The sequence below is a fragment of the Saimiri boliviensis genome, chromosome 14 (assembly GCF_048565385.1).
Source record: "Saimiri boliviensis isolate mSaiBol1 chromosome 14, mSaiBol1.pri, whole genome shotgun sequence".
Taxonomy (NCBI): Eukaryota; Metazoa; Chordata; class Mammalia; order Primates; family Cebidae; genus Saimiri; species Saimiri boliviensis.
In genome coordinates this window covers 19708680-19735885 of record NC_133462.1, presented here as the reverse complement: position 1 = coordinate 19735885, position 27206 = coordinate 19708680, and the positions used below count along the sequence as shown (strand labels likewise).

Genomic DNA, 27206 nt, shown 5'->3' with positions numbered 1-27206 from the left:
TGATAGGTCTGTGTGAGGAATAGATGAGGTTCTACAGATCTTGGAATCAGGGATGGGGAATCTGTGAGGTCCCTAGGGTGAGAGATGAGGGTCTGTACATTAGTGATGGGTTGTCTTTGGAATAGTGATGAGGTACATGGAATCAATGATTGTGGGTATGTAGGGAATGAGGGACTCTGGTGTCACTGACGGGATGTGTGTGGAATCAATGAGAGAGTGTGGACTCAATCTGTGACAGCCAGATGTGGTGTCATCTCTCAGGGTGACACATCCTGATCTGTGTGTCAGTGGTAGAGGTTCTACGGGGTCAGCAAGTGTGGCTGTCAGGTCTCTGCCACTGTGTGTTCTGGGTCCGGCCAAGTGCACAGATTCCCTCACCTGGTCCTGGCTGGAGAGGCGCCCCTTCTCAAGCAGGCCTCATGTGAAATGTGGGTTGGTGGAGACTTTTTTTTTTGGCGGGGGTGGGGGTTGGGTTTTTCTTTTTTCTTTTTTTTGAGATGTAGTTTAGATCTTGTTACCCAGGCTGGAGTGCAATGGCGTGATCTCGGCTCACCGCAACCTCCGCCTCCTCGGTCCAGGCAATTCTCCTGCCTCAGCCTCCTGAGTAGCTGGGACTACAGGCATGCGCCACCATGCCCAGCTAATTTTTTGTATTTTTAGTAGAGACGGGGTTTCACCATGTTGACCAGGATGGTCTCGATCTCTTGACCTCGTGATCCACCCGCCTTGGCCTCCCAAAGTGCTGGGATTACAGGCTTGAGCTACCGCACCTGGCCTTGGGTTTTGTTTTTAGTCTTAGAGACCACAGACACATGCAGCTTTTAGGAAGAAATTTTTGTCTGGGCATTCACTAGGTAATCCTAGCATTTTGGGGAACTGAGGTGGGGCACTGCTTGAACCCAGGAGTTTGAGACTAGCCTGGCCAACCCGGCGAAACTCTGTGTCTACTGAAAATACAAAAATTAGCTGAGCATCGTGGCCCACGCCTGTGGTCCCAGCTACTCCAGAAGCTGAGGCACGAGGATCACTTGAACCGGGGATGTGGAGGTTGCAGTGAGCCGAGATCCTGCTGCTGCCCTCTAGCCTGGGTGGTAGAGAAAGGCTCTGTCTCAAAAAACCCAACCCAAACCAAAACAAACAAAGACAACTACATACACCTTATTTGCTGGTTTGGGATAATCTGTGCAATGTATTTTCAAATGAATTGGAATTCTATTCAGTACTATTCACACCCCAATACTCCTAACATTTCCATCCCCAGATGATGAGCTGGCACTCTTCCTAGGGCTTGACTTCTTCACACAGGTTCCCAATACAAGTATTTGTGATTCTGAGTCAATTCACTGTCTACATGGGTGACCATGCAATACTCTTGTTGTAGAGTACCAATACTTTATTTATTTATTATTATTATTATTATTATTATTGAGGCAGGGTCTCACCTCTGTCACCCAAGCTGCAGTGCAGTTGCATGATCACAGCTCACTGCAGCCTTGACCTCCTGGGTCCAAGTGACCCTCCCACCTCAAACTTATGAGTAGCTGGGACCAAAGGCATGGGCCATCATGCCCCAATAATTTATTTTGTAGAGACAGGTCTCCCTAGGGGGCCCAGGCTGGTCTCAAACTCCTGGGCTGAAATGATTCACCTGCCTCAGCCTCCCAAAGTGCTGGGATGACAGGCTTGAGTCACTGCGCCCAGGTCCTGAAGGCCTTATTAATCCCAGTGACCTTTCCCTCCATTCTACTCAGATGTCCCTGTTCATTATCACACTCCGGAGTAGTGCTTATTTTAGCAGTCTTGTTCACTTCTATTTGAAAACATTTTTTCCTCTCAGATATCGCCTTTTCCAAAAATGAGCGATTTCTCTTCTGGCTTTTCCTAGAACCATGTGCTGACCTTGACCATAGTACATACTTCATTCCATGGATCTTGTAAGGAAATGGAATGGATACTGCTGAATTTTCAGCATCCACTACATTGTCAAGTGTCTACTGACATTTACAAGTACTTCACAAATTAAAGAATGAACATGTGAATGAATGAATAAAACCAAGGGTCAGATGAGTTGTGTATCTGTTTGTGGTAGATGAAAATGAATGTTACTCATGGTCCTTGGACTTATATGTCTGTCCCCCAGCAGTTACTCCTGAGTATTACTGGTACTCCTGAGTACCCAGGAGGTACCCAGCATTTAACTGAGTACCACCTATGTTCCTAGGAGCTGGAGATAGAGATGAGTCAGACACAAACTGCACCTTTGTAGAGAACATACTATACGTGCAATTGAACATGTATGTGGTTATACCAAAAAGAGTAAGAACGTTGGCCTGGGAGTTCCTTTAGGTTGGCTCCTGTGTTCTATTTATGACATGCCTTTATCAGGGGATTGGGGTATGGGACTAATTCCCAACTTTCTGGCACCATAAAATGTTTTGCTTCATCTTGTATTTTCCCTGACCCAGATGAAGAATAAACCATTTATTCAAGAGTCCTTGGTTTTTTATATTGAAGAATCTTATTTACAAAGCACCAAAATCTTGGGCTGGGTGAGGTGGCTCATGCCTGTAATCTCAACACTTTGGGAGGCTAAGGCAGCAGGATCCCTTGAGGTCAGGAGTCAGAGACCAGCTTGGGCAACACAGTGAGATTTCCCCATCTCTAATTTAAAAACAAAACAAAAACAAAATCACCAAGATCGGGGTAATAGGTGTGCTCATTGCTGGTGTGTCATTGCTTCTAGGTCCACTTAGTGGGCAGACCTAGAAAATGTATTGTATGTATACTAACACACATACCTAATTTGCATATTTATGTAGCCTTATGGAAGCTTTTTTTTTTTTTTTGAGACAGGGTCTACTCTCTCACCCAGGCTGGAGTACAATGGTGCGATCTGGGCTCACAGCAACCTGCATCTCCTGGGTTCAAATGATTCTCCTGCCTCATCCTCCTGAGTAGCTGGGACTACAGGCACATGCCATTATGTCTGGCTAATTTTTGTATTTTCTTTTTTTTTTGAGACGGAGTTCCGCTGTTGTTACCCAGGCTGGAGTGCAATGGCGCGATCTCGGCTCACTGCAACCTCCGCCTCCTGGGTTCAGGCAATTCTCCTGCCTCAGCCTCCTGAGTAGCTGGGATTACAGGCACGAGCCACCATGCCCAGCTAATTTTTTTGTATTTTTAGTAGAGATGGGGTTTCACCATGTTGACCAGGATGGTCTCGATCTCTCGACCTCATGATCTACCCGCCTCGGCCTCCCAAAGTGCTGGGATTACAGGCTTGAGCCACCGCGCCCGGCCTTAATTTTTGTATTTTCAGTAGAGATGGGGTTTTGTCATGAGGCCAGGCTGGTCTGGAACTCCTGACCTCGGATGATCTGCCCCCCTTGGCCTCCCAAAGTGCTAGGAGTACAGGCATAAACCACTGCGCCTGGCCAATCATTCTTAATGGGAGTGATATTGCCCCAAAGAGGGTGAACATTGATTATTGAAGGTAAAATGAATTATATTGTTGTAATGTGTTTGTGGCCTTCTAAAGCTCAGCTCTATTCCACACAAAAAATATTTTTTGACAGAGGCTTGCTCTGTCACAGAGGCTAGAGTGTAGTGGTGTGATCTCGGCTCACTGCAGCTTCTGCCTCCCAGGTTCAAGCTATTCTCCTGCCTCATCCTCCCAAGTAGCTGGGATTACAGGCACGCACCACCACGCTCAGCTAATTTTTTTTTTTTTTTTTTTTTTTTTTGAGATGGAGTTTCACTCTTGTTACCCAGGCTGGAGTGCAATGGCACGATCTCGGCTCACCGCAACCTCCGCCTCCTGGGTTCAGGCAATTCTCCTGCCTCAGCCTCCTGAGTAGCTGGGATTACAGGCACGCGCCACCATGCCCAGCTAATGTTTTGTATTTTTAGTAGAGATGGGGTTTCACCATGTTGACCAGGATGGTCTCGATCTCTTGACCTTGTGATCCACCCGCCTTGGCCTCCCAAAGTGCTGGGATTACAGGCTTGAGCCACCGTGCCCAGCCGTGCTAATTTTTGTATTTTTAGTAGAGACAGGTTTCAGCATGCTGGCCAGGCTGGTCTGGAACTCCTGACCTCAAGTGATCCGCCACCTCACAAAGTACTGGAATTATAGCTGTGAGCCATCATTCCCGGTCTATTGTATAAAATATATATATATATTTTTTTGTTGTTGTTGTTTTTTTTTTTTTTTTTTTTTTGAGACGGAGTTTCGCTCTTGTTACCCAGGCTGGAGTGCAATGGCGCGATCTCGGTTCACCGCAACCTCCGCCTCTTGGGTTCAGGCAATTCTCCTGCCTCAGCCTCCTGAGTAGCTGGGATTACAGACACGCGCCACCATGCCCAGCTAATATTTTGTATTTTTAGTAGAGACGGGGTTTCACCATGTTGACCAGGATGGTCTCGATGTCTTGACCTTGTGATCCGCCCACCTCAGCCTCCCAAAGTGCTGGGATTACAGGCTTGAGCCACCGCGCCCGATCATTTTTTGTATTTTTTTAGTAGAGAAGGGGTTTCACCATGTTGACCAGGATGGTCTCGATCTCTTGACCTCGTGATCCACCCGCCTCGGCCTCCCAAAGTGCTGGGATTACAGGCTTGAGCCACCGCGCCCGGCCGAATTTTTGTATTTTTAGTAGTGATGGGGTGTCACCATGTTGGCCAGGCTGGTCTTGAATTCCTGACCTCAAGTGATCCACCCACCTCTGCCTCCCAAATTGCTGGGATTACAAATGTAAACCACATCTTTCACTCAGTGACAGAAACAAGACCCACACCAAAACACATTTCTGTGAAATTTCAGAGAACTAGTATGAAGAGACTAGATTTTAAATGTTTATTATTATTATTATTACTATTATTATTATTATTATTGAGACAGATTCTCACTCTTTCACCCAGGCTGGAGTGCGGTGGCATAATCTCAGCTCACTGCAGCCACAGCCTCCTGGGTTCAAGTGATTCTTCTGCCTCAGCCTCCTGAGTAGCTAAGACCACAGGTGCATGCCACCTCACCTAACTAATATTTTGTATTTTTAGTAGCTCTATTCCACAATTTTTTTTCTTTTTGAGATAGAGGCTCTCTCTTTCATCCAGGCAGAAGTTCAGTGACATAATCTCAGCTCACTGCAACCTCCACCTCCTGAGTTCAAGCAATTCTTCTGCCTTAGCCTTCCAAGTAGCTGGGATTACAGGCATGCACCACCACACTCAGCTAATTTTTGTATTTTTAGTATAGATAGGGTTTCATCATGTTGGCCGGGCTAGTCTCAAACTCTCTTTTTTTTTTTAATAATCCAATCTTTATTTAAAAAGCTAATCTGCCAGCTTAGCGTTTTCCACCAACTCGGGGAGCTGAAACTTTCACAGGCTTCACAATCTTTTGCTTAGGTGCTGCCCTTGTAAGTGCCTTAGCAGCAGCCATTGCAGTCTTTTTAGATGCTTGCTTAGCCTTTTTTGCTTCCTTGGCAGCCCTGATAGCTTGTTCTCGTTGAGCCTTTCTAACTTCAGGTTTCTGATTCCTCTTGGCCATTATATCAGCAAGAGATGCACCAGTAATAGCCCTCTGGAATTTGCTCGTCGTGTTCTTTTCTTTTGAATTTCTTTCGACTGTCCCTTTTTGTGCTTTCTTCTGTAGAGGACAGTCCAGTTTATCTGCCGAGGATTCCTCTTGGAAAGGAACGCCGACTCGCATTTTGCATTAAGAAACTGGAAAACCTTCCCGTCGGTCCTGGCGTAACGCCTTCCCTGTCCGGGGTAGATCTTGTACACGCTGAAACTGCACAGCTCGATATTCATGGCGGCGGCTGCACGGGAAGAGAAAAGATGGCGAAGAGAAGCTAGTCTCAAACTCTTAACTTCAGGTGATCTGCAGCCTCCCAAAGTGCTGGGATTACAGGCGTAGGCCACTGCACCTGGCCTATTTTTATTTTTATAAAAACAAGGTCTCCTTATGTTGTCCAGGCTGCTTTTGAACTCCTGAGCTCAAGCAATCCTCCTGCCTCAGACTCCCAAAGTTCTGGAATTACAAGCATGAGTCACTGAGCCTGGTCTTTAAATGCTTTAAAAGAGAAAGAAAGTAACACAACACAAATCAAATTGTCATTATATTTTAAAATAAATACTGTAAGCTAGCAGGCAATGTTATATAATTGAAAATTCTAAATGAAAACTACATTCAATCTAATATTTCAAACCCAGTTAAGGTATCATACAAAAAGGTAGAATAAAGACATTGTCAGACTTATGAAAGTCCCAAAGTTCTGTTCCATGTTAACCTTTGTCAAAGTGCTAAACAAAACAAGGATTTGTTTTTTACAAAAATGAGACGCTAAACCAAAAAAAAGAAAAAAAAGACATAAGTTCCAGGAAACCAGTGCCCCAATATAACAAAGAGGCATAAGAAATTCCCAAGAGCTGGGCATTTATTTGTTTATTTAATTTTTTTTTTTTTTTTTTTTTTTTTTTTTTTTTTTTGTGACAGGGTCTTGCTGTGTCGCCCAGGCTGGAGTGCAGTGGTGCTATCACAGCTCACTGCAGCCTCGACCTCCCAGGCTCAAGCCATCCTCCCAACTCAGTTCTTTTGCCAGTTGGCTTCCTTTTACTTATTCATTGATGAATCTCACATATTCATCTATTCACTCTACAGTGGTGAAACCTCATAGACATTATTTTGAGTAAGTAATAAAAGTAACACCATCAAGATTGGAACACATTGACACTGTGTGTCTCTTGATGAGATAAACCACATTACTTATGTGGTATTCCTCCCAAAGATGTATAAAGATGAGGTACACCCAAATTGAAAAACACTCTACAAACTAGTTGTCCTGGCATGGGGGGTCATGTCTGTAATTCTAGTACTTTGGGTGGCAGAAGTGGGAGGATCTCTTAAGCTCAAGAGTTTGAGATAACACTGGGCAACACAGCAACACTCTATCTCTACAAAAATTAAAAAATTATGGGGGTGTGGTGATGCAGGCCTGTAGTCCAGCTACTCAGGAGGCTGAAGCAAGAGGATCACTTGAGCTTAGGACTTCAAGTTGCATCTGGTATATGTCTGGCTATCATGGAGCCATTGTATTCCAGCGCAAGTGATAAAGCAAAGCCATGGCTCCAAAAATAAAACCAATAACCAAAAAACAAAACCCAAGCAAAACTCACCACCACCAAAAACAAAATAACCTGGATTCTTTGAAAATGTCAAAGTTATGAACAAGTAGGATACGCAGAAAACAAATAGTAAGGTGGAAGATTTAAATCCAAATATTTTAGTAGTTTCATTAAATATAATAGGCGTGTATGTGCCTATTATTAGGAGTCTGAGATAAGATAAAAGCATGGATCTCATAACAACAAATTACTTTGAAATCTTTCTTGCTTTAAAAGGCATTTACATTCTAGTCTATAATAAATACGACTATTTTACATAAAAATCTATATTGTTTATCAGATATTAGGGTTTTTCCCCCCTCTCCTCTCAACCTCCAGATAAAATTAATGCTCCCAAATAATTCCCTCTTACTATCATTTTACAAATGCCTGGCTCCAAGGTTACTACCTGATTCAAAGATATAATCCTGGTCTCCCAAACAGGTAACCCATATTGACACTCACACAGTTTCCACTCACACCTGCGACCACAAGGCAGCATCTTCGGGCCCTCGTCGGCCAAGACCCGTTCCCAGAGGGCATCCGCACACAAGCTCATCCAAGCCACGATTCTGATTCCTTTCCTGCCCCTTCCTCCACCCGATCCAGAACGCGACCATCAGATTTCACCTTCACCTTCACCCTCAGCGAAGTGCAGACCGAGCCCTGGACTCACCCATATACAGATTGAAATGTCCCGTCAGTGTTTCATCCCCTCTGCATTCTGAGGGCGAGTTAGCATCTGGGTGCATGAGTTCCAAACTAACAGCCAGCACCAGGCTTGAAGCGAAGAATTCCTAGGTTCGCATCGTGGCTGGTTTGACCGCGTCTCAGCCTTTGGACTACATTTCCCATCGGTTTACTGTTCGAAGCTACTTCCGCCGAGAACCGGAAGCACGTTTTCTTGTGTCGTACCTCAGATAACAGAGCTGCCAGAGATAATCAGGCCTGGGTACTCCAGCGGCTGAGCTGGCCCCATAGCGAGCCGCTCGGCATGAGGGCTCACGATCCTCGGTGCAGACAAGCGGTAAATGGAAACAAGCCCGGCTTGGCGATGAAAGGAACAGGGAAGCCCGCAGTAGGGCTCTGGACTACATTTCCCAGAGGATCCCGCAGGCCGCGACAAGTCTCGCGAGATTTAGGCTTCCTTTTAGCCAGGTGGCGGGATCGTTGGCTGTGCTGAATTGGCCGCAGCCGCCTGTCGGAGTCTGGAGCGACTTGGCCAGGCTGTCCCCGACCGGAACTAGAGAAAGCTGAGGGTGAGGAATCCGGCTCCGGTCCTTTTGTGTGTGGAGGGATGAGGAGAGGCGTTTGCGTGTGTGATCGCGATGGTTGCCGTGGGTCTTCGTGGTGACTGTGGCTGTGTGATGCTGACTCTGGGTGATCAGGTGGGCGCTTGTGACTGCGCACCCGAAATGTTTGAGTGTATTCTGGACGAGCCGCGCTGTGTGTGCGGATGTGGAGAACCGGTGATTGCGTGGTTGGGGCTGCGGGTCCCGGGGTGGGTGCGTGACTGCGTGTGTGTGCAGCACCGTGTGCGCGAGTTGCAGGTCTGTGGCTGTGCAGGTGCAACTTGTGTGGCCCCTTGGTGTGTGTGAGAGAGGAGAGTGTGATGGCTGTGAGGCAATCGGTAAGTGGATATGGGGAGGCGTGTGTGCGATTGGGACTTTGTGTGTCCCCTTGAGAGAAAAAAACAGGCAGTTAGGGTGGGTGGGTTCTTGGTAAAACTCCTTTAAACAGAAACTGCCTGAAAAATCAGGCTGCAGGCCCAAATAAGGAAAACTAGCACAGGGGGTTGTCCTAAAGACATTCCTCAGCTGCACTGATAAGGGACCGAGGCCCAGCATAGGAACGCCTTTGTCCTTCGTGTGACCGGCGGGCTTCCAGGAAACAGTAGCTTCTTTCGTGGGCATGTACACGGTGGGCTCTGTTAGGTTTTGAAGGGAAGGCAAGGGTTAAAGAAAGAGAGTTGGCAGCTCAATGGCGGGGGACCAGCTAAATGCCAGAGGCCATTGCCCCTAACAGGCTGGAGTAATTACAGGCCTGGGCAGGAGGGATCTGCATGGTTATGGCTTGTTGCCTGGGAGAATGTTGATAAGGATTTTTTTTGGACCTTTGCCCAGCAGGATGCGATAAGGAAGTCAGGCGGTTGGGCAGGATATTTCTCACACGCCGAACCCCCGTGGAATGTTTCCCTCTGACCATGGTCTGTGAAATGGCGGGGGCTTCCAAAACTGCAGCTTGGACTAACAGGCTCCAGTGGCCACTTCCCTTTTTTGGACATGCTTTGGACTGTGACTGATCCTCTACCAATTATCACTTCAGTCCCTGATCAGCCCTGGGCCAAACTTTCACTTCAGCCCTTGATCGGTCCTGGGCCAGACTTTCATTTCAGCCTTTGATCGGTCCCAGGCTAAGGTCCCCAGGCCAAGCTGAGTAGTGCTTTCTCCAAGACAGCCCGCAGACCAGCCAGCACATTCCTCCCCTTCCCCGTTCATAAAAACTCCAGATTCAGCCTCCTAAGTTGGCAACCTTCTTTCGGGTCCCCTCTTCGCTAGGGGAGAGCTTTCTTCTTTTGCTTATTAAAATTCCGCTCCAACCTCATCCTTTATATCCACGCTTCTTTTTTTTTTTTTTTTTTTTTTTTGAGACGGAGTTTCGCTCTTGTTACCCATGCTGGAGTGCAATGGCGCGATCTCGGCTCACCGCAACCTCCGCCTCCTGGGTTCTCCTGGGTTCAGGCAATTCTCCTGCCTCAGCCTCCTGAGTAGCTGGGATTACCGGCACGCGCCACCATGCCCAGCTAATTTTTTGTCCCCATCTCTTGACCTCGTGATCCACCCGCCTCGGCCTCCCAAAGTGCACGCCCGGTGATATCCACGCTTCTTAATATTCTTGGCCCTGAGAGAAAGAATTCCAGGCGATACTGAGAACAAGGAGAGACTGCCACATTGTGGTGCACTAATGTCGAGACTAACACTCTTGGTCAAGTGTTTGTAGGATTATGAATGACCCCATGATCTGGCACAGCAACTGTGTGTGCACAGGGGGTGTGTGTGCTGTGATTGTGCAGGTATGACTTCACCACTCTGTTCCCAGGAGACATCTGTGAGCTCAGGATAGATTCTGGCCTTTTCCTGTAATTACACTGTGCTGGACTCTCCGGTCTTCCCTGACATTCTCCTGCCTGTGTGTTGTGTGCGAGTCGCAGGCTTGAAAGGTGGGGCATCCCAACCTGGTCAGTTGGGGTTTCAAAATAAGATAAGTGTCTTACCAGTTTCTTTTTTTTTCCTTCAAAAAAATAAAAAAAAAACCCATCTTATTTCTATTTATTTCCTGAGATAGGGTCTCACTCTGCCACCCAGGCTGGAGTACAGTAGATCGATCACGGCTCACTGTAGCCTGGAACTCCCGGGCTCAAGTGATTTTCCCAACTCAGCCTCCTGAGTAGCTAGGACCACAGGCATGTGCCACCATGCTAGGATAATTTTTTTTTTTAGTTGAGTTTTGGCTCTTTCTCTCTCACAGGCTAGAATGCAGTGACGTGATCTTGGCTCACTGCAACCTCTGCCTTCCCAACTCAAGCCATCCTCCCACCTCAGCCTCCAGAGCAGCTGGGAGTATAGGCGCAGGCCACCACACCTGACTTATTTTGGCATTTCTTTTTTTTTTTTTTTTTTTTGAGAAGGAGTTTCGCTCTTGTTACCCAGGCTGGAGTGCAATGGCGCGATCTCGGCTCACCGCAACCTCCGCCTCCTGGGTTCAGGCAATTCTCCTGCCTCAGCCTCCCGAGTAGCTGGGATTACAGGCACGCGCCACCATGCCCAGCTAATTTTTTGTATTTTTAGTAGAGACGGGGTTTCACCATGTTGACCAGGATGGTCTCGATCTCTTGACCTCGTGATCCACCCGCCTTGGCCTCCCAAAGTGCTGGGATTACAGGCTTGAGCCACCGTGCCCGGCCTATTTTGGCATTTCTTGTAGAGATTTTGCCATATCGCCCAGGCTAGTCTGAAATTCCTAGACTCAAGCGATCAGCCTTCCTTGGCCTCCCAAAGTGCTGGGATTATAGGCGTTAGCTACTCCACCCAGCTTAATTTCTTTGAACAGTTCTGTTACAAAGAGAAAGAGGAAAGAATGGTTACTGGGCACCTGAAGACCAAGCTCAAGCTCAAAGTGCTTTGGGTTTTTTTTTTTTTCTTTTTTTTCTTTTTAGAGACAGAGCCTTGCTCTGTTGCCTAGGCAGCAGTACAGTGGCACAGTCTTGGCTCACTTCAAGCTCTGTCCCTGCCCCTAGGTTCAAGCAGTTTGTGTGCCTGTCTTTCGAGTAGCTGCAACTACAGGTGCATGCCACCACACCTGGCTAATTTTTTTGTATTTTTAGTAGACAGAGTGTCACTATGTTGGCCAGACTGGTCTGAAACTTCTGACCTCAAGTGATCTGCTGCCTCGGCCTCCCAAAGGGATAAGAAACACGAGCCACTGTGCTGAGCAGGTGGTTTTTTCTTTCTTCCCTTAAGTCGTTTTTTTCAGAACAGTTTTTTCTCCCTTTTCTGACAATTCCTGCCTACCAAAAGCCCATTCAAAAGACCTGTACTTCCCATTGGACTATATAATGGAGGTCCTAGGGTTAAAGACTGGGTGTCCTATATGTCCTGTCTACCTTAGTATTAATTTGGCTGTTTATCCTGTGTGCAGAGTCTCCTCTTAAGATTTCTGCTGGCCTAGTGAGGCAAAGACAAGAGACTTTATCCTAACAACTCAATTACTGAAGAGAAGATTAGTGCATATTCTATGTAGCAATATACACCATAGCCCTGGGATTGAAAGCCATGCAGTTTATGGGATGGTGTTAATCTCATCCAAATAGGTGACAAGATCTTTTAATTTGCTATATTTTAGGGGTAGGAATGAGATTGGGGGCTTGATCAATAGTTTGTACCAACAGGACCAGAGATTTGCCCAGTCATTGGTGCGGAAATGCTTGGGCCAGTGTCCACATCTGTATTGCATTAAATTCTCAGGGCTGGGTGCGGTGGCTCACACCTGTAATACCAGCACTTTGGGAGGCCGAGGTGGGCAGATCATGAGGTCGGGAGTTCAAGACCAGTCTGGCCAACATAGTGACACTCTGTCTCTACTAAAAATACAAAAAATTAGCCGGGCATGGTGGCACATGCCTATAATCTCAGCTACTCTGGAGGCTGAAATAGGAGAATTTCTTGAACCCAGGAGGCAGAGGTTACAGTGAGCCTTTGGCCTTTGGCTTTTTATATGTTAGTGGTTTTAGTGGTTGACCAATAGCTTTGATGGGGGCTGGTCGTCAGAAAGACCAAGGCAGGATTAGATGGTTGCGACTTTCAGCCTACCCTCCCACCTCTGGGGAATGGAGGGGACTGAGGATTAAGTTGACGGCAAGTGGCCAATGGTTTAATCAATCATGCCTATGTAATGAAGCCTACTTACAAACCCAAAAAGAATGGATTTGGAGAGCTTCCAGACAGCTGAACATGTGGAGGTTCCTGGAGGGTTGTGACCAGGGAGGGCATAGAAGCTCTGTGCCCCTTCCCCCAGAGCTCACCCTAGGCATCTCTTCATCTGTATCCTTTGGAATATCCTTATAATCAGCCAGTAAATGTGTTTCCCTGAGATCTGTGAGCCATTCTATTCTAGCAAATTAATTGAACCCAAAGAGGGGGTTGTAGGAACCACAAATCAAACTCATCAGTCAGAAGTTCCAGAGGCTGGGACTTGTGACTGGTGTCTCAAAGGTAAGCAGTTTTGGGGACTGAGCCCTCAACCTGTGGGATGAGATAGTGTCAGAATAGAATTGGCGGACATTTAAATGCCATGTATGAGGTTTTTATGATGACAAGAAAAAAATCAAATGTGAAGAACATATTTCAAAATTACATGTGTACTGTGGTCACATCTGCATTGTTCTGCGTATGGAAAACAGATGGGGAGAAATAGCTTTAAGTCCTAACAGTAATTTTCTTTTTCTTCCTTTTCTTCTTCTTTTTTTTTTCTTTTGCCTGACTCCCTCAATAATGCATGTCTTTCCTATTACAAAGTATTATACATCAACCAACAAGACTAGTTTCACATTTTTTGATTTTTGTCTTTGAGAAACATTCTTCTGCATACAACTTCATACTTTCAAAATTCTCTGGCTTGGCTCGGTGGCTCATGCCGGTAATCCCAACACTTTGGGAGGCCCAAGTTGGATGGATCGCTTGAGGCCAGAAGTTTGAGACCAGTCTGGCCAACATGGTGAAATTATGTCTCTACCAAAAATATCAAAAAAAATAAGCCAGGTGTGGTGGTGTGTGCTGTATTCCCAGCTACTTTGGTGGCTGAGGCACAAGAATCCTTGAACCCAGGAGGCAGAGGTTACAGTGAGCTATGATCACTTCACTGCACTCTAGTATCGGCCACAGATTGAGACTTGTCTCAAAAAAAAAAATTCTTTGGATAAGTTCCTAGAAATGGAATTTCCAGGTCAGCCACTAGATATTATTAATGGATTGAATATGAAAAGCCTTTACTTGAGGATATATAAAGCTTTAAAAGACATGGTCCCTGTCCTTAAGTTATAAATAAAGGAACATTTGTAAGGTAATATTTAGAAAACATCAGATAATATCCTATAAAGTCCTCCTGTTCATGCTGATGACATTGGATGGCCAGTTAAGGATGACACTTCATTCTGCCCCCTGCAACCACAGTCCTGTCATGTGTACATGATACTGACCGTATGAGAACCCTGTGGATGTGAATACATTTCCTCAAGTTTGCTTTTTGGCTTGCTGGTTTTAATCTAATGGTGTTATATCCAAAGTGAACTAACGGAGTGAAATGATTGTGCATCTGTTGTGGGGGACACAGTGACAGCTAGAGCAAGGGCAGACAAGTGCTGAACTCATCTGTTCTAAGAGCCAAAGCAAGCAGCAGTGTTGCCAGCAGAGCTACTGCACATTTGTACATGTGGCTCCAATGGCTCTGACCTGTTTTTTCCCAGTGTGACCCTAATACATGGGGAAAGTTAGAAAGAGAGTTGGCTGGGCAGCATGGCTCACGCCTGTAATCCCAGTACTTTGCAAGCCAAGGTGGGTGGATCACTTGAGGCCAGGAGTTCGAGACCAGTCTCAGCAACATAGTGAAACCCTGTCTCTACTAAAAATACAAAAATTAGCCAGGCATTGTGGTGGATGCTTGTAATTCCAGCTACTCAGGAGGCTGAGATTACTGTGAGCTGAGATCAGGCCATTGCACTCCAGCCTGGGTGACAGAGCGAGACTCTGTCTCAAAATAAAAAAAAGGAAAGAAAATCAGAGCTTGTTAGCCACTTGCAGCCAAAGTAACAACACATGTGCACAAAAATTATTCAGTAAAAGCAAAATAGTTTTGGCATATCTTGAGATTTTGTTTTATATCCAAAAAAAGACTATATATCTTTGAACTACTCCTCGGAAAATGGCTTCTTTATAACAAATATTATAGTTTTCTTCTAATTGGATCTTGAGGTCTCTTTCAGGAGAATGACTATGAACTCTAGCCTCAACCTAATGGGGCTCTAGGGGTGGGGCTTGTAGGCCTTTACAGTGGCCTTTCACAGGACATTTCTTTTTCCTGACCCACGGCCTAATGCTCAAGTGTTTGACCCGTGACCAGGTGTCTCACAGGATGCCCTTGTAACTCTTGTCTGGCCTGTGTCCAGTTTATTCCTACCAAGATAACCACTTTTTTTTTTTTTTTTTTGAGACAGAATGTTGCTCTGCTGCCTATGCTAGCGTGGAGTGGCAGGATCACAGCTAACTGCAGCCTCAGCCTCCTGGGCTCAAGCAATTCTCCTACCTTAGTCTTCCAAGTAGCTGGGACTACAGGCATATGCCACCACATCTGACTAATTTGTATATTATATATATTTTTTAGAGATGGGGTTTTGCCATGTTGCCCAGGTTGGTCTTGGTCTTGAACTCCTAAGCTCAAACAATTCACCTGCCTTGGCCTCCCACAGTGCTGTGACTACAGGTGTGAGTTACCACACCTAGCCAATGTACATTTAATTATCAAAGTACTATCTATACTATTTTATCGAAGTTCTAATTATCAAAAATGCAGCAGAGGTTTTTAAGCTTTTTGTAGATATTTTTGAAAGATCTTGTCTTCCTTTAGGAAATGAGAAAAGGCTGGGTGTGGTGGCTCATGCCTCTAATCCTAGCACTTTGGGAGGCCAAAGCAGGTGGATTGCTTGAGCTCAGGAGTTTGAGAGCAGCCTGGGGAAATGGCAAAACCTTGTTTCTACTAAAAATACAAAAAACTAGCTGGGCAGGGTGGCACATGTCTATAGTCTAAGCTAACACAGAGGCTGAAATGGGAGGATCACCTGAGCCTGGAAGGTTGAGGCTGCAGTGAGCTATGATTGTGCCACTGCACTCCAGCCTGGGCAACAGAAGGAGACCCTGTCTCAAAACAAAAATGAAAACTAAGAGAAGAGGGAAAAAAAAGAAAGAAAATGGGAAGGGAGGAGTGCCTGTTTTTATTAAGAGTTTGTTGTAAATAATTTGCATATCAGATGTTGACTGTAATATTCTTTCAGCTTTGCTAGGCCTACAGCTTGCTGTGTGCTTTATTTCATTTACTTGGGAAATAATATATCAATGTGTTTTATTCATTCCCAGCGCAAACCATGGAATATTGGGAATGTCCCATATTATGAAGGAGGTATGCTGGCAGCAACAGGAAGATCCATGAACATGGAGGTACTTTGTTGAAGTTACACTAATTTTGTTACTCTTCCCCACTCTCAGCCTAGCCAGTCTGCTCAGTATAATATTCTCTCCAACTTTGAGCACCCTTTCCATCTCCGCCTTCATCTTAAAAACCTTTCCTTTAATTTCAACAGCACTGCATGGGTTTGTCATTTCAGGGGTTGGTCAGGTTCCAGGATCTGTCTATAGACTTCTCTCAGGAGGAATGGGAGTGCCTGAATTCTGCTCAAAAGGACTTATACAGAGATGTAATGATGGAGACCTACAACAGCCTGCTCTCACTAGGTAAGGATGTCTATCCCCAAATAACTCATGAATTTTGGCTGCACCTTTTTATTTCATTTCTTTTTTTGAGACGGAGTTTCACTCTTGTTGCTCAGGCTGGTGTGCAATGACACAATCCTGGCTCACTGCAATCTCCACCTCCCAGGTTCAAGCGATTCTCCTGCCTCAGCTTCCTGTGTAGCTGGGATTATAGGCATGTGCTACCATGCTCAGCTAATTTTGTATTTTTGGTAGAGACAGAGTTTCTCCATGTTGGTCAGGCTGGTCTTGAACTTCTGACCTCAGGTGATCCACCCGCCTTGGCCCTACAAAGTGCTGGGATTACAGGCGTGAGCCACCGCGCCCAGCTGGATGCACCTTTCAGTTGTATGGGTGAATTTTCACCTGTTGCCTAGAGAATTGTTTTGTGTTTTGTAGATTAAGAGATGGGCAGCCCTCTGGGGTCCCTCCATCTTCTCCATGCTTCAGACCTTTACACCTTCCTCTAGTCCTTCATGAGGATTAAGGGAATAACTCTGAATTCAGTAACAGCAAGGGTATGTCTTACTTACTTAGTTCTTTTCTTTTTCTTTTTGAGATGAAGTCTCACTCTGTCACCCAGTCTGGAGTGCAGTGGCATAGTCTCAGTTTACTGCAACCTTTGTCTCCCAAGTTCAAGCAATTCTCCTGCCTCAGCCTCCCAAGTAGCTGGGATTACAGGCAACCGCCACCACAGCTGGCTAATTTTTATATTTTTAGTTGAGATGGTTTCACCATGTTGGTCAGACTGGCCTTGAACTCCTGACCTCAAGCAATCCACCCACCTTGGTCTCCCACAGTGCTGGGATTACGGAAGTAAGCCACCATGCCAGACCATCTTACTTCTTTTCTTCTAAACAGGTCTCTCTATCCCAAAGCCTGATGTGATTTCCTTACTGGAGCAAGGTAAAGAGCCCTGGATGGTTTCAAGGGACGTCTTGGGAGGATGGTGCCCAGGTGAGTAAGGACTGAGCAGATGGGGAAGGCACGGCTGTTTAGAATCCAGCCTGTCAGAGGGGCAGCACCATAAAAATATTTATGGTGGAATCTCTTCCCCAAAGTCCCATGCAAGCATTTTGGCCTAAGACACATGGAAAAAAGTCAAGATACCCACTCTCAACTTTTTAAATTTCTTTGAGAAAGAGTCTTGCTCAGTTGCCCAGGCTGGAGTACAGTGGCACAATCTTGGCTTACTGCAACCTCTGCCCCTGGATTGAAGCGATTCTCCTGCCTCAGTCTCTGGAGGAACTGGCATCATAGGCTTCCAGCACCAAACCCAGCTAATTTTTATATTTTTAGTAGAGATGGGGTTTCGCCATATTGGCTAGGCTGGACTCGAACTCCTGATCTCAGATGATCCACCTGCTCTGGCCTCCCAAAGTGCTGGGATTACAGGTGTGAGTCACTGCACCCGGCCAAGAACCCCCTTTTACTTCCACCTCTTGTCATTTCTTCCGATTTCTTTTTTTTTTTTTTTCTTTTTTGAGACGGAGTTTCGCTCTTGTTACCCAGGCTGGAGTGCAATGGCGCGATCTCGGCTCACCGCAACCTCCGCCTCCTGGGTTCAGGCAATTCTCCTGCCTCAGCCTCCTGAGTAGCTGAGATTACAGGCACGTGCCACCATGCCCAGCTAATTTTTTGTATTTTTTTAGTAGAGACGGGGTTTCACCATGTTGACCAGGATGGTCTCGATCTCTCGACCTCGTGATCCACCCGCCTCGGCCTCCCAAAGTGCTGGGATTACAGGCTTGAGCCACCGCGCCCGGCCCCGATTTCAAAGAATAAAGTTTCCTTCTTCAGGAGCCATCCTGTTTCCTGTATCTTAGAGCTACTTTTTTCCCTTTGAAATTTAAGCTCACATTGTTTTTTTTTTTTTTTTTTTTAATCTTTTAAGATATATTTATTTTTCATACTGATCCTTGACTTCTTTTTGTCTTGTCTTTTCTTAGCTAATTTTCCTTTGATGTAGCCATTTCATGCATCAATGGATATTCATTCACTTTTTCTTTAATTTTTCTGAGATGATGTCTTACTCTGTCACCCAGGCTGGAGTGCAGTGGCACAATCTTGGCTCACTGCAACCTTTGCCTTCTGGGTTCAAGCAATTCTCCTGCCTCAGCCTCCTGAGTAGCTGGGATTACAAGTGCGTGCCACCATGCCCAGCCAATTTTTGTATTTTTAGTAGAGACAGGGTTTTACCATGTTGGCCAGGCTAGTCTTGAACTCTTGACCTCAAGTGATCAACCTGCCTTGGCCTCCCAAAGTACTGGGATTACAGGTGTGAGCTACTGCACCCAGCCTCATTCACTTTTTTTTTTTTTTGAGTAGCTGGGAATTCAGGCATGCACCACCGTGCCTGCCTTATTTTGCATTTTTAGTAACGTTGTGGTTTTGCCATGTTGACCAGGCTGGTCTTGAACTCCAGACCTCAAGTGATCCACCTGCCTCAGACTCCCAAAGTGCTGAGATTATAGACATGTGCCACCGTGCTTGGCCCTGTAGAACTTTTAAAATTTACCATCCATGGCACTCATGACCTGACTCAGATTTTTTTTTAGAAAATCTCATCACTTCTGAAAATTTTAGCTGTTCCATCTTGAATATGGTTTGATCCCTGTTCTTTCAGTATTACTTTCAGGAAGGCTAATGAGATCTTTGACTTTTCTTTATGACTGTTAACCTTCCTTTTGGGTTTCCAATTATTTAACCATTCTGGAGAGGTTTTGTTGTTTTCTTTTTCTCTCTCCTTTTCTCCTTGAAATTTATATGTTGAAGAAACTGAATCATCTGTTGTTTAACATGTAGCTCCCTTCCCTTTACTCCTTTCTTTCCTATAAACTATTGTATATTTCATCAAGAAGCACATGTCTGGTTGCTTCTCTTTTTGTGATAGCAGCCATTCCTCATCTCATCCCCCAAAATTACCAGGTAATTTAAAAACAGGTGTCCTGGGCCGGGCGCGGTGGCTCACGCCTGTAATCCCAGCACTTTGGGAGGCCGAGGTGGGTGGATCACAAGGTCAAGAGATCGAGACCATCCTGGTCAACATGGTGAAACCCCATCTCTACTAAAAATACAAAAAATTAGCTGGGCATGGTGGCGCATGCTTGTAATCCCAGCTACTCAGGAGGCTGAGGCAGGAAAATTGCCTGAACCCAGGAGGCAGAGGTTGCGGTGAGCCGAGATCGCGCCATTGCACTCCAGCCTGGGCAACAAGAGCAAAACTCCATCTCAAAAAAAAAAAAAAACAAAACAGGTGTCCTTATGAACATACAGATTTTAAAAATATTTGATGTGATTATTGTAACTACATTACAACGATTACAGTTATTATTCTTGAATTCATGCTCAACTTGTCCCAACTTAGGCCAATAAGACACTCTTCACAATGGTTCCTGAATCTATTTGACATGACCCTAAGAGTCTTGAATAGCTTCTTTGCTTTTTTAATATGCCAGCTTTTTCGATGTACATAATGCACACTTTCTGTCCTAATGCCAAGATGCTCCAAGGAGCCCAGGTTCTGTGTGGTAAAAGATGGTATTTAGAGACAGTAATCTGTCATCTGTCATTAGCGTGTTCATTGCTACTGGACTGGTTGTTTCTAAGACTTCAACAGATGAAGATGGAAAGTATTTTTTAAAAATCATGATTGCAGTCTTACATTGCCAATTCAAATTCATTCATTGAATTTTAAGTTTCAATGATTCATGTGTTAATTTTTAGACCCCATTTGTGTCTTTTACAAAAATTTGCTTGGCCTTTTTGCTAATGAAATGTTACTTTCTCACTTTAAAAAAGTAAACTTTAGGTTTTAGTATAGATTTACAAAAAAGCTACAGGTTAGTGCAGAGACTTCCCATATACATCACATGTAGTTTCCCATTAACATCTTATATTTGTACATTTGTCATAATGAATGAATGTTGATCCTATCCAATAATAATATTGTTGAAGCAATGTTATTATTATTCTTTATCTCTCCTATGGTGCTGAGCTCTATTATTATTAATGAAAGCCCCTAATTACTGAGATTTCCTTAGCTTTTACCTAATGTCCTTTTTTTCTATTCTAGGATCTCATCTAGGATAACACATTATATTGAGTCATCATGTCTCCCTTGGCTCCTCTTTGCTTTGACAGCTTTTCAGGCTTTCCTTGTTTGTGATTATCTCAATAGTTTTCGAGAGTTCTGGCCAGGTATTTTGTAGATTGTCTCTAATTTTGGGACTTGCCTAGTGTTTTTCCAGTGATTAGACTGGAGTTCAGCATTTTTTTTTTTTTTTGAGACAGAGTTTCGCTCTTGTTACCCAGGCTGGAGTGCAATGGCGCGATCTTGGCTCACCACAACCTCCGCCTCCTGGGTTCAGGCAATTCTCCTGCCTCAGGCTCCTGAGTAGCTGGGATTACAGGCACGTGCCACCATGCCCAGCTAATTTTCTGAATTTTTAGTAGAGACGGGGTTTCACCATGTTGACCAGGATGGTCTCGATCTCTTGACCTCGTGATCCACCCTCCTCGGCCTCCCAAAGTGCTGGGATTACAGGCGTGAGCCACCGCGCCTGGCCTTGGAGTTCAGCATTTTTTAGAAGGAAGCACACAGAGATAAACTGCTGTTCTCATCACATGATATAAGGGCACCTACTATCACTATATATGCATACCATCTTTCCTTTTTTTTTTTGAGGCAGGGTCTTGCTCTGTCACCCAGGATGGAGTGCAGTGGCACAGTCATAGCTCACTGTACCCTTGAAATCCTGGGCTCAGGCAGTCCTCCTGTCTCAGATTCCCAAAGTGCTGGGAGTACAGGCATGAGCCACCACACCCAACCTGTCTTTACTTCTTAAGGAGTAAAGATTATTTCATTATTTTCAGTTTGTCTCCCCTTTCTAACATAGATATTTTTATTTCTAATCAACAAGGAAACACTATGTTTTTGCTTTCTGATTATTTTTCAGACTTGGAGTTCAGATGTAAGACCAAATATTCACGTCTGCCAAAAGAAATCTATGAAGTAACATCATCTCAGTGGGTAAGAATGGAAAAACGTCATAGCCTTGTGGGCTCCAGTATCAGAGATGACTGGGAAAACAAAGGCCAGTTTGAGCAACAAGGTATAAATCAGGAGCGACATTTGGAAAAAGCATTAATGACTTATGAAAAAATGCCAACTTTCTGCCTACAGACATCTCTCACTCTGCATCAGATTCATCCTGGAGAGAAAGTATATAAATCCACAGAATCTATGGCTCTTAAGTATGGCTCAGAACTTACACAAGAGCAAGAAACCCATACTAGTGAAAAACTCTATAAATGTAAGGAGTGTGAGAAGGCCTTTGGTCATTTTTCCTGTCTTGTTAAACATCAGAGAATTCATACTAGGGAAAAGCCCTATGCATATAAAGAATATGGAAAAGCTTTTGTTTCTGGTTCACATCTTATCCAACACCAGAAAATTCATACAGATGAGAGACCCCATGAGTGTCAGGAATCTGTGAAGGCCTTTAGACCGTCTGCACACCCTACTCAACATCAGAGAATTAATACTGGTGATAAACCTTATCAATGTAAAGAATGTGGAAAATCTTTTACTTCTGGCTCAACACTAAATCAACATCAGCAAATTCACACTGGTGAGAAACCCTATCATTGTAAGGAATGTGGAAAATCTTTTACTGTTCGCTCAACACTAATTCGACACCAGCGAATTCACACTGCTGAAAAACCTTATGATTGTAAGGAATGTGGAAAATCTTTTGTTTCAGTCTCAGCATTAATTAGACATCAGCGAATTCACACTGGTGAGAAACCCTATGAGTGTAAGGAATGTGGAAAATCTTTTACTTTTCGCTCAGCACTGATTCGACATCAGCGAATTCACACTGGTGAGAAACCCTATCATTGTAAGGATTGTGGAAAATCTTTTACTTTTCGCTCAGGGTTAATTGGACATCAGACAATTCACACTGGTGAGAAACCCTATGATTGTAAAGAATGTGGAAAATCTTTTACTGCTGGCTCATCACTAATTCAACATCAGCGAATTCACACTGGTGAGAAACCCTATGATTGTAAGGAATGTGGGAAATCTTTTGCTTCGGCCTCAGCGCTACTTCAACATCAGCGAATTCACACTGGTGAGAAACCTTATTGTTGTAAGGAATGTGGAAAATCTTTTACTTTTCGCTCAACACGAAATCGACATCAGCAAATTCACACTGGTGAGAAACCCTATGATTGTAAGGAATGTGGGAAATCTTTTGCTTCTGGCTCAGCACTACTTCAGCATCAACGAATTCACACTGGTGAGAAACCCTATCATTGTAAAGAATGTGGAAAATCTTTTACTTTTCGCTCAGGGCTAATTGGACATCAGGCAATTCACACTGGTGAGAAACCCCATGATTGTAAAGAATGTGGAAAATCTTTTACTTTTCGCTCAGCACTGATTCACCATCAGCGAATTCACACTGGTGAGAAACCTTATAATTGTAAGGAATGTGGAAAATCTTTTACTGTTGGCTCAACACTAATTCAACATCAGCAAATTCACACTGGTGAGAAACCCTATGAGTGTAAGGAATGTGGCAAGACCTTTAGACTTCGTTTACGACTTACTCAACATCAACAGATCCATACTGGTGAGAAATCTTACCAATGTCAGGAATGTGGGAAAGCCTTTACCAGTGTCTCAGGACTCACCCAACATCACAGAATTCACACTGGTGAGAAACCCTATGAATGTCCAGAATGTGGGAAGGCCTTTACACAGCGTACATATCTTAATCAACACCGGAGAATTCATACTGGTGAGAAACCTTATGAATGTAAAGAATGTGGGAAATCTTTTACTTTCTGCTCAGGACTAATTCAACATCAGCAAAATCACACTGGCGAGAAACTCTATGATTGTAAGGAACGTGGGAAATCTACTTCTCGCTCAACACTGATTCAACGTCAGCAAACACACACTGGTGAGGAACTTTATGATGATAAGGAACGTGGGAAATCTTTTACTTCTCATTCAACACTAATTCAACATCAGCGAATTCACACTAGTGAGAAACTCTATGATTGTAAGGAATGTGGGAAATCTTTTACTTCTAATTCAACACTAACTCAACATCAGCGAACGCACACTGGTGAAAAACCCTATCACTGTAAGGAATGTGGGAAATCTTTTACTCTTCGCTCAGCACTAATTCAACATCGGCCAATTCACACTGGTGAGAAACGCTATGATTGTACGGAATGTGGAAAATCTTTTACTTCTCACTCTACACTAATTGAACATCAGCGAATTCACACTGGTGAGAAACCCTATCATTGTAAGGAATGTGGAAAATATTTTACTTTTCGCTCAGCACTAATTCAACATCAGCAAATCCACACTGGTGAGAAACCCTATGATTGTAAAGAATGTGGGAAGGCCTTTAGACGTCGTTCAAAACTTACTCAACATCAACGAATCCACACTGGTGAGAAACCTTATCAATGTCAGGAATGTGGGAAAGCTTTTGTCCGTTTGTCAGGACTCACCAAACATCACAGTATTCACACTGGCGAGAAACCCTATGAATGTAAGACATGTGGGAAGTCCTTCAGACAGCGTACACACCTTACTCTACATCAGAGAATTCATACTGGTGACAGACCTTATGAGTGTAAAGAATGTGGAAAATCTTTTACTTGCGGCTCAGAACTAATTCGACATCAGCGAACTCACACTGGTGAGAAACCTTATGATTGTAAGGAATGTGGGAAGGCCTTTCGATGTCCTTCACAACTCAGTCAACATAAACGAATCCATACCGGTGACAAAACATATCAATGTCCAGAATGTGGGAAAGCCTTTTTCTATGCCTCAGGACTCAGCCGACATTACAGTATTCACACTGGTGAGAAGCCTTATGAATGTAAGACATGTGGGAAGGCCTTTAGACAGCTTACACAGCTAACTCAACATCGGAGAATTCATGACCTAACATAATTAATGTAGGAAACCATTCTCATGCCATTAGTTTGACATGGATCATCAGCAGATTCCATATGTGGGTCAAACACAATGGATGTGGGAATTCCTTTTACTTCATATTCACTTTTTTCAAAATTAGGAAATTTAATACTGAAAGAAGTTGATAACGAATGTAAATGAGTTTTCTATCATGACTCAAAGCTTGTTGAAATACAAATTCATATTAGAGAATGTGGTCAATGACAAATGACAACCATTTACTACCTATGTGACATTTGGCTAATTATGTAAACTCTCTGTGCCAAAATTATTAAATGATAAAATGTTGATAGTATTAGTTTTTCTGTTTGTTTTGAGATGGAGTCTCACTCTTGTTGCTCATATTTTTAGTAGAGATGGGGTTTCCCCATGTTGGCCAGGCTGGTTTCGAACTCCTGACCTCAAGTGATCCACCCGCCTTGGCCTCTCAAAGTGTTGAGATTACAGGCATGAGCCACTGTACCTGGTTCCAGCTCCTTTAAAAATATTTAGACATACATATATTTCCAAAGAAACTCATGCATCAATATATTCAATATTTCTTGAGTGCACACTCTGAGCCATCCCTGTGTTAGGAACTGTTGATACAATATAGTGTGTAAGAAAAATAAGAACTTTGTTGTTTTGGAGTTTGCTTTAAGTATAGTAGACAGAGTAACAAACAAATATATTATATATGTAATATAGAACCAGGCTGTATGTGTGCTATAAAGGTAAGGTAAGGGATTAGAGAAAAATGGGGTGGGCAGGGCTAATTTGGCTAAGGTGGTCAGGAAAGGCATTTCTTTTTTTTAATTTTAATTTTCTTTTTTTTTTTTTTTGAGACGGAGTTTGACTCTTGTTACCCAGGCTGGAGTACAATGGCGCAATCTCGGTTCACTGCAACCTCCGCCTCCTGGGTTCAAGCAATTCTCCTGCCTCAGCCTCCTGAGTAGCTGGGATTACTGGCACGTGCCACCATGCCCAGCTCATTTTTTGTATTTTTAGTAGAGACAGGGTTTCACCATGTTGACCAGGTTGGTCTTGATCTCCTGACCTCGTGATCCACCCGCCTCGGCCTCCCAAAGTGCTGGGATTACAGGCATGAGCCACCGCACCCAGCCTTAATTTTAATTTTCTTTTACAAAGACGGGGTTTCACCATGTTGGTCAGGCTGGTCTTGAACTCCCAACCTCAGGTGATCCGCCCGCCTTGGCCTCCAAAGTGCTTGGATTACAGGCGTGAGTCACCGTGCCCGGCCAGGAAAGGCATTTCTGACAAGTTGGTATTTGCATGAATGTAGATATCTGGTTGGATTTTATTGTACATAAATTGTACTTCCATAAAGTTGATGAAAACTTAAAAACTCATCCACTATGTACTTCAGATTATTGTATTTCATTCTATTTAAATTATACTTCCATTTAAAAAAGTTAACACATCTCTACAGCTCACTGATCTATCCATTTCTACTTTTACTAATATGCTATGGATGATTTTAAAAATATATATCTTAACCATTAAGGATGATAAAACAACCTTTTAAGAAGGTTATTTTAAGGTTAATCAATTGAGGCTTTGTCTCAACTGATTCTTTTGTATCAATCTGTAGTCAGTTGAGGTTTGTCTCAATTTATTGAAACAAATCAAATGTTTGTTCTCAAATTCTTACTCTGTCATTTATTATTCCTTCTCCATGTTTTTGGTACGGGTTCCTTGGCAGTATTTAAACATAAATATGTATAGAGAGAGTGAAGATGGAAGAGTGCTTTTTATAATTCACAGTTGTCTTTTTCGTGTGTGACAGGGTTTTGCTGTGTTGCCCAGGCTGGAGTGCAATGGCACAATCTCGGCTCACTGCAGCCTCAACTTCCCCGGCTCAATTGATCCCCCACCTCAGCCTCCCGAGTAGCTGGGACTACAAGTGCACACCACCACACAGAGCTAATTTTTGTATTTTTTGTAGAGAAAGGGTTTCATCATGTTGCCAGGATGGTCTTGAACTCCTGGGCTCAAGTGATCCTCCCACCTCAGCCTCCTAGGTGCTGGGACTTTAGAGGTGTGAGCCACTGTGCTCAGCCAATACTCCATATTTTTACTCTTTTTGTCAAAAAAGTAGGGAGAAATAATTTTTTAAAGAGCAGAGAAAAGCACAATGAAAACAGAAAGATCACCTGTATATTCTTATCAACCAAAGATGATCTATTTGGGGTAAATCATTTTAATAGAGGACTTTCAATATTTCTAGTCTGCCACAGTGTTGGAAAGAAGAATCATTACTGACATCTTATGGCATTGAGTTTTTCTCTTCCTGTACCTGGTATATCTCTATGATTCAGTAGGTATTCTTTTAGGTGCTTTAGTAAGTCTTTATATTTTTAGCATAAAGGTTTACAAATTTCTTATTTTACTTATTTCTAGATGATTTTTTTGTTTATATTACGATTGGGATACTTTTTCTGTTATGTATGTAATTGACTACTATTACTCTGTACTAAATGCTGTTTTTTTGTCTAAGGATTGTAACATTGATAAACTAGCAGATCAAATGGTTTCTTCATGAGATTGAATTGTCTAGAAAGATGTCGGTATTATTTGTAAATAAAAATGTTTGTCTATTCCTTTCTATATGCCTTATTTCTTAATTTGTCCTTGTAGCTTGGATCATATGTATAGTATGAATGTCTACAGCACTAATTAGTTTCCTCATCTTGACCCTTTCTGTAAGGGCGTTTTTTTTTTGTTGTTGTTTTTGTTTTTTCAGGGTCTCTCACTCTGTTACCAGGCTTGAATGCAGTGGCATTATCACTGCTCACTGCAGCCTCAACCTCCAGGCTCAATAAATCCTTCCACTTCAGCCTCCCGAGTAGTTGGGACTACAGGTGTGCACTACCATGCCTGGCACATTTTTGTATTTTTTGTAGAGGTGGGGTTTTGCTATGATGTCGAGGCTGGTGTAGAACCTC

General features: G+C 43.8%; 1 protein-coding gene and 1 pseudogene across 2 annotated transcripts; one reads left to right on the top strand and one right to left on the bottom strand.

Moving 5' to 3' along the window:
• Positions 1–4968: 4968 nt before the first annotated feature.
• Positions 4969–8063, bottom strand: LOC101032448 (large ribosomal subunit protein eL24-like; annotated as a pseudogene).
• A 51-nt stretch (positions 8064–8114) lies between these two features.
• On the top strand, positions 8115–26865 carry ZNF850 (zinc finger protein 850). 2 transcript variants are annotated; one of them, XM_003937400.4, is made up of 5 exons: positions 8115–8429; positions 15855–15935; positions 16103–16229; positions 17109–17204; positions 21206–26865. In XM_003937400.4, exons 2-5 carry the CDS (start codon positions 15900–15902, stop codon positions 24235–24237), a joined length of 3291 nt encoding a protein of 1096 aa, XP_003937449.1. In that variant the 5' UTR covers positions 8115–8429; positions 15855–15899; the 3' UTR covers positions 24238–26865. The 2 variants fall into 2 exon arrangements, with proteins under 2 accessions (XP_003937449.1, XP_074242580.1); XM_074386479.1 differs by lacking the exon at positions 8115–8429 and having other exon boundaries at positions 11033–15935.
• The last annotated feature ends 341 nt before the right edge of the window (positions 26866–27206 follow it).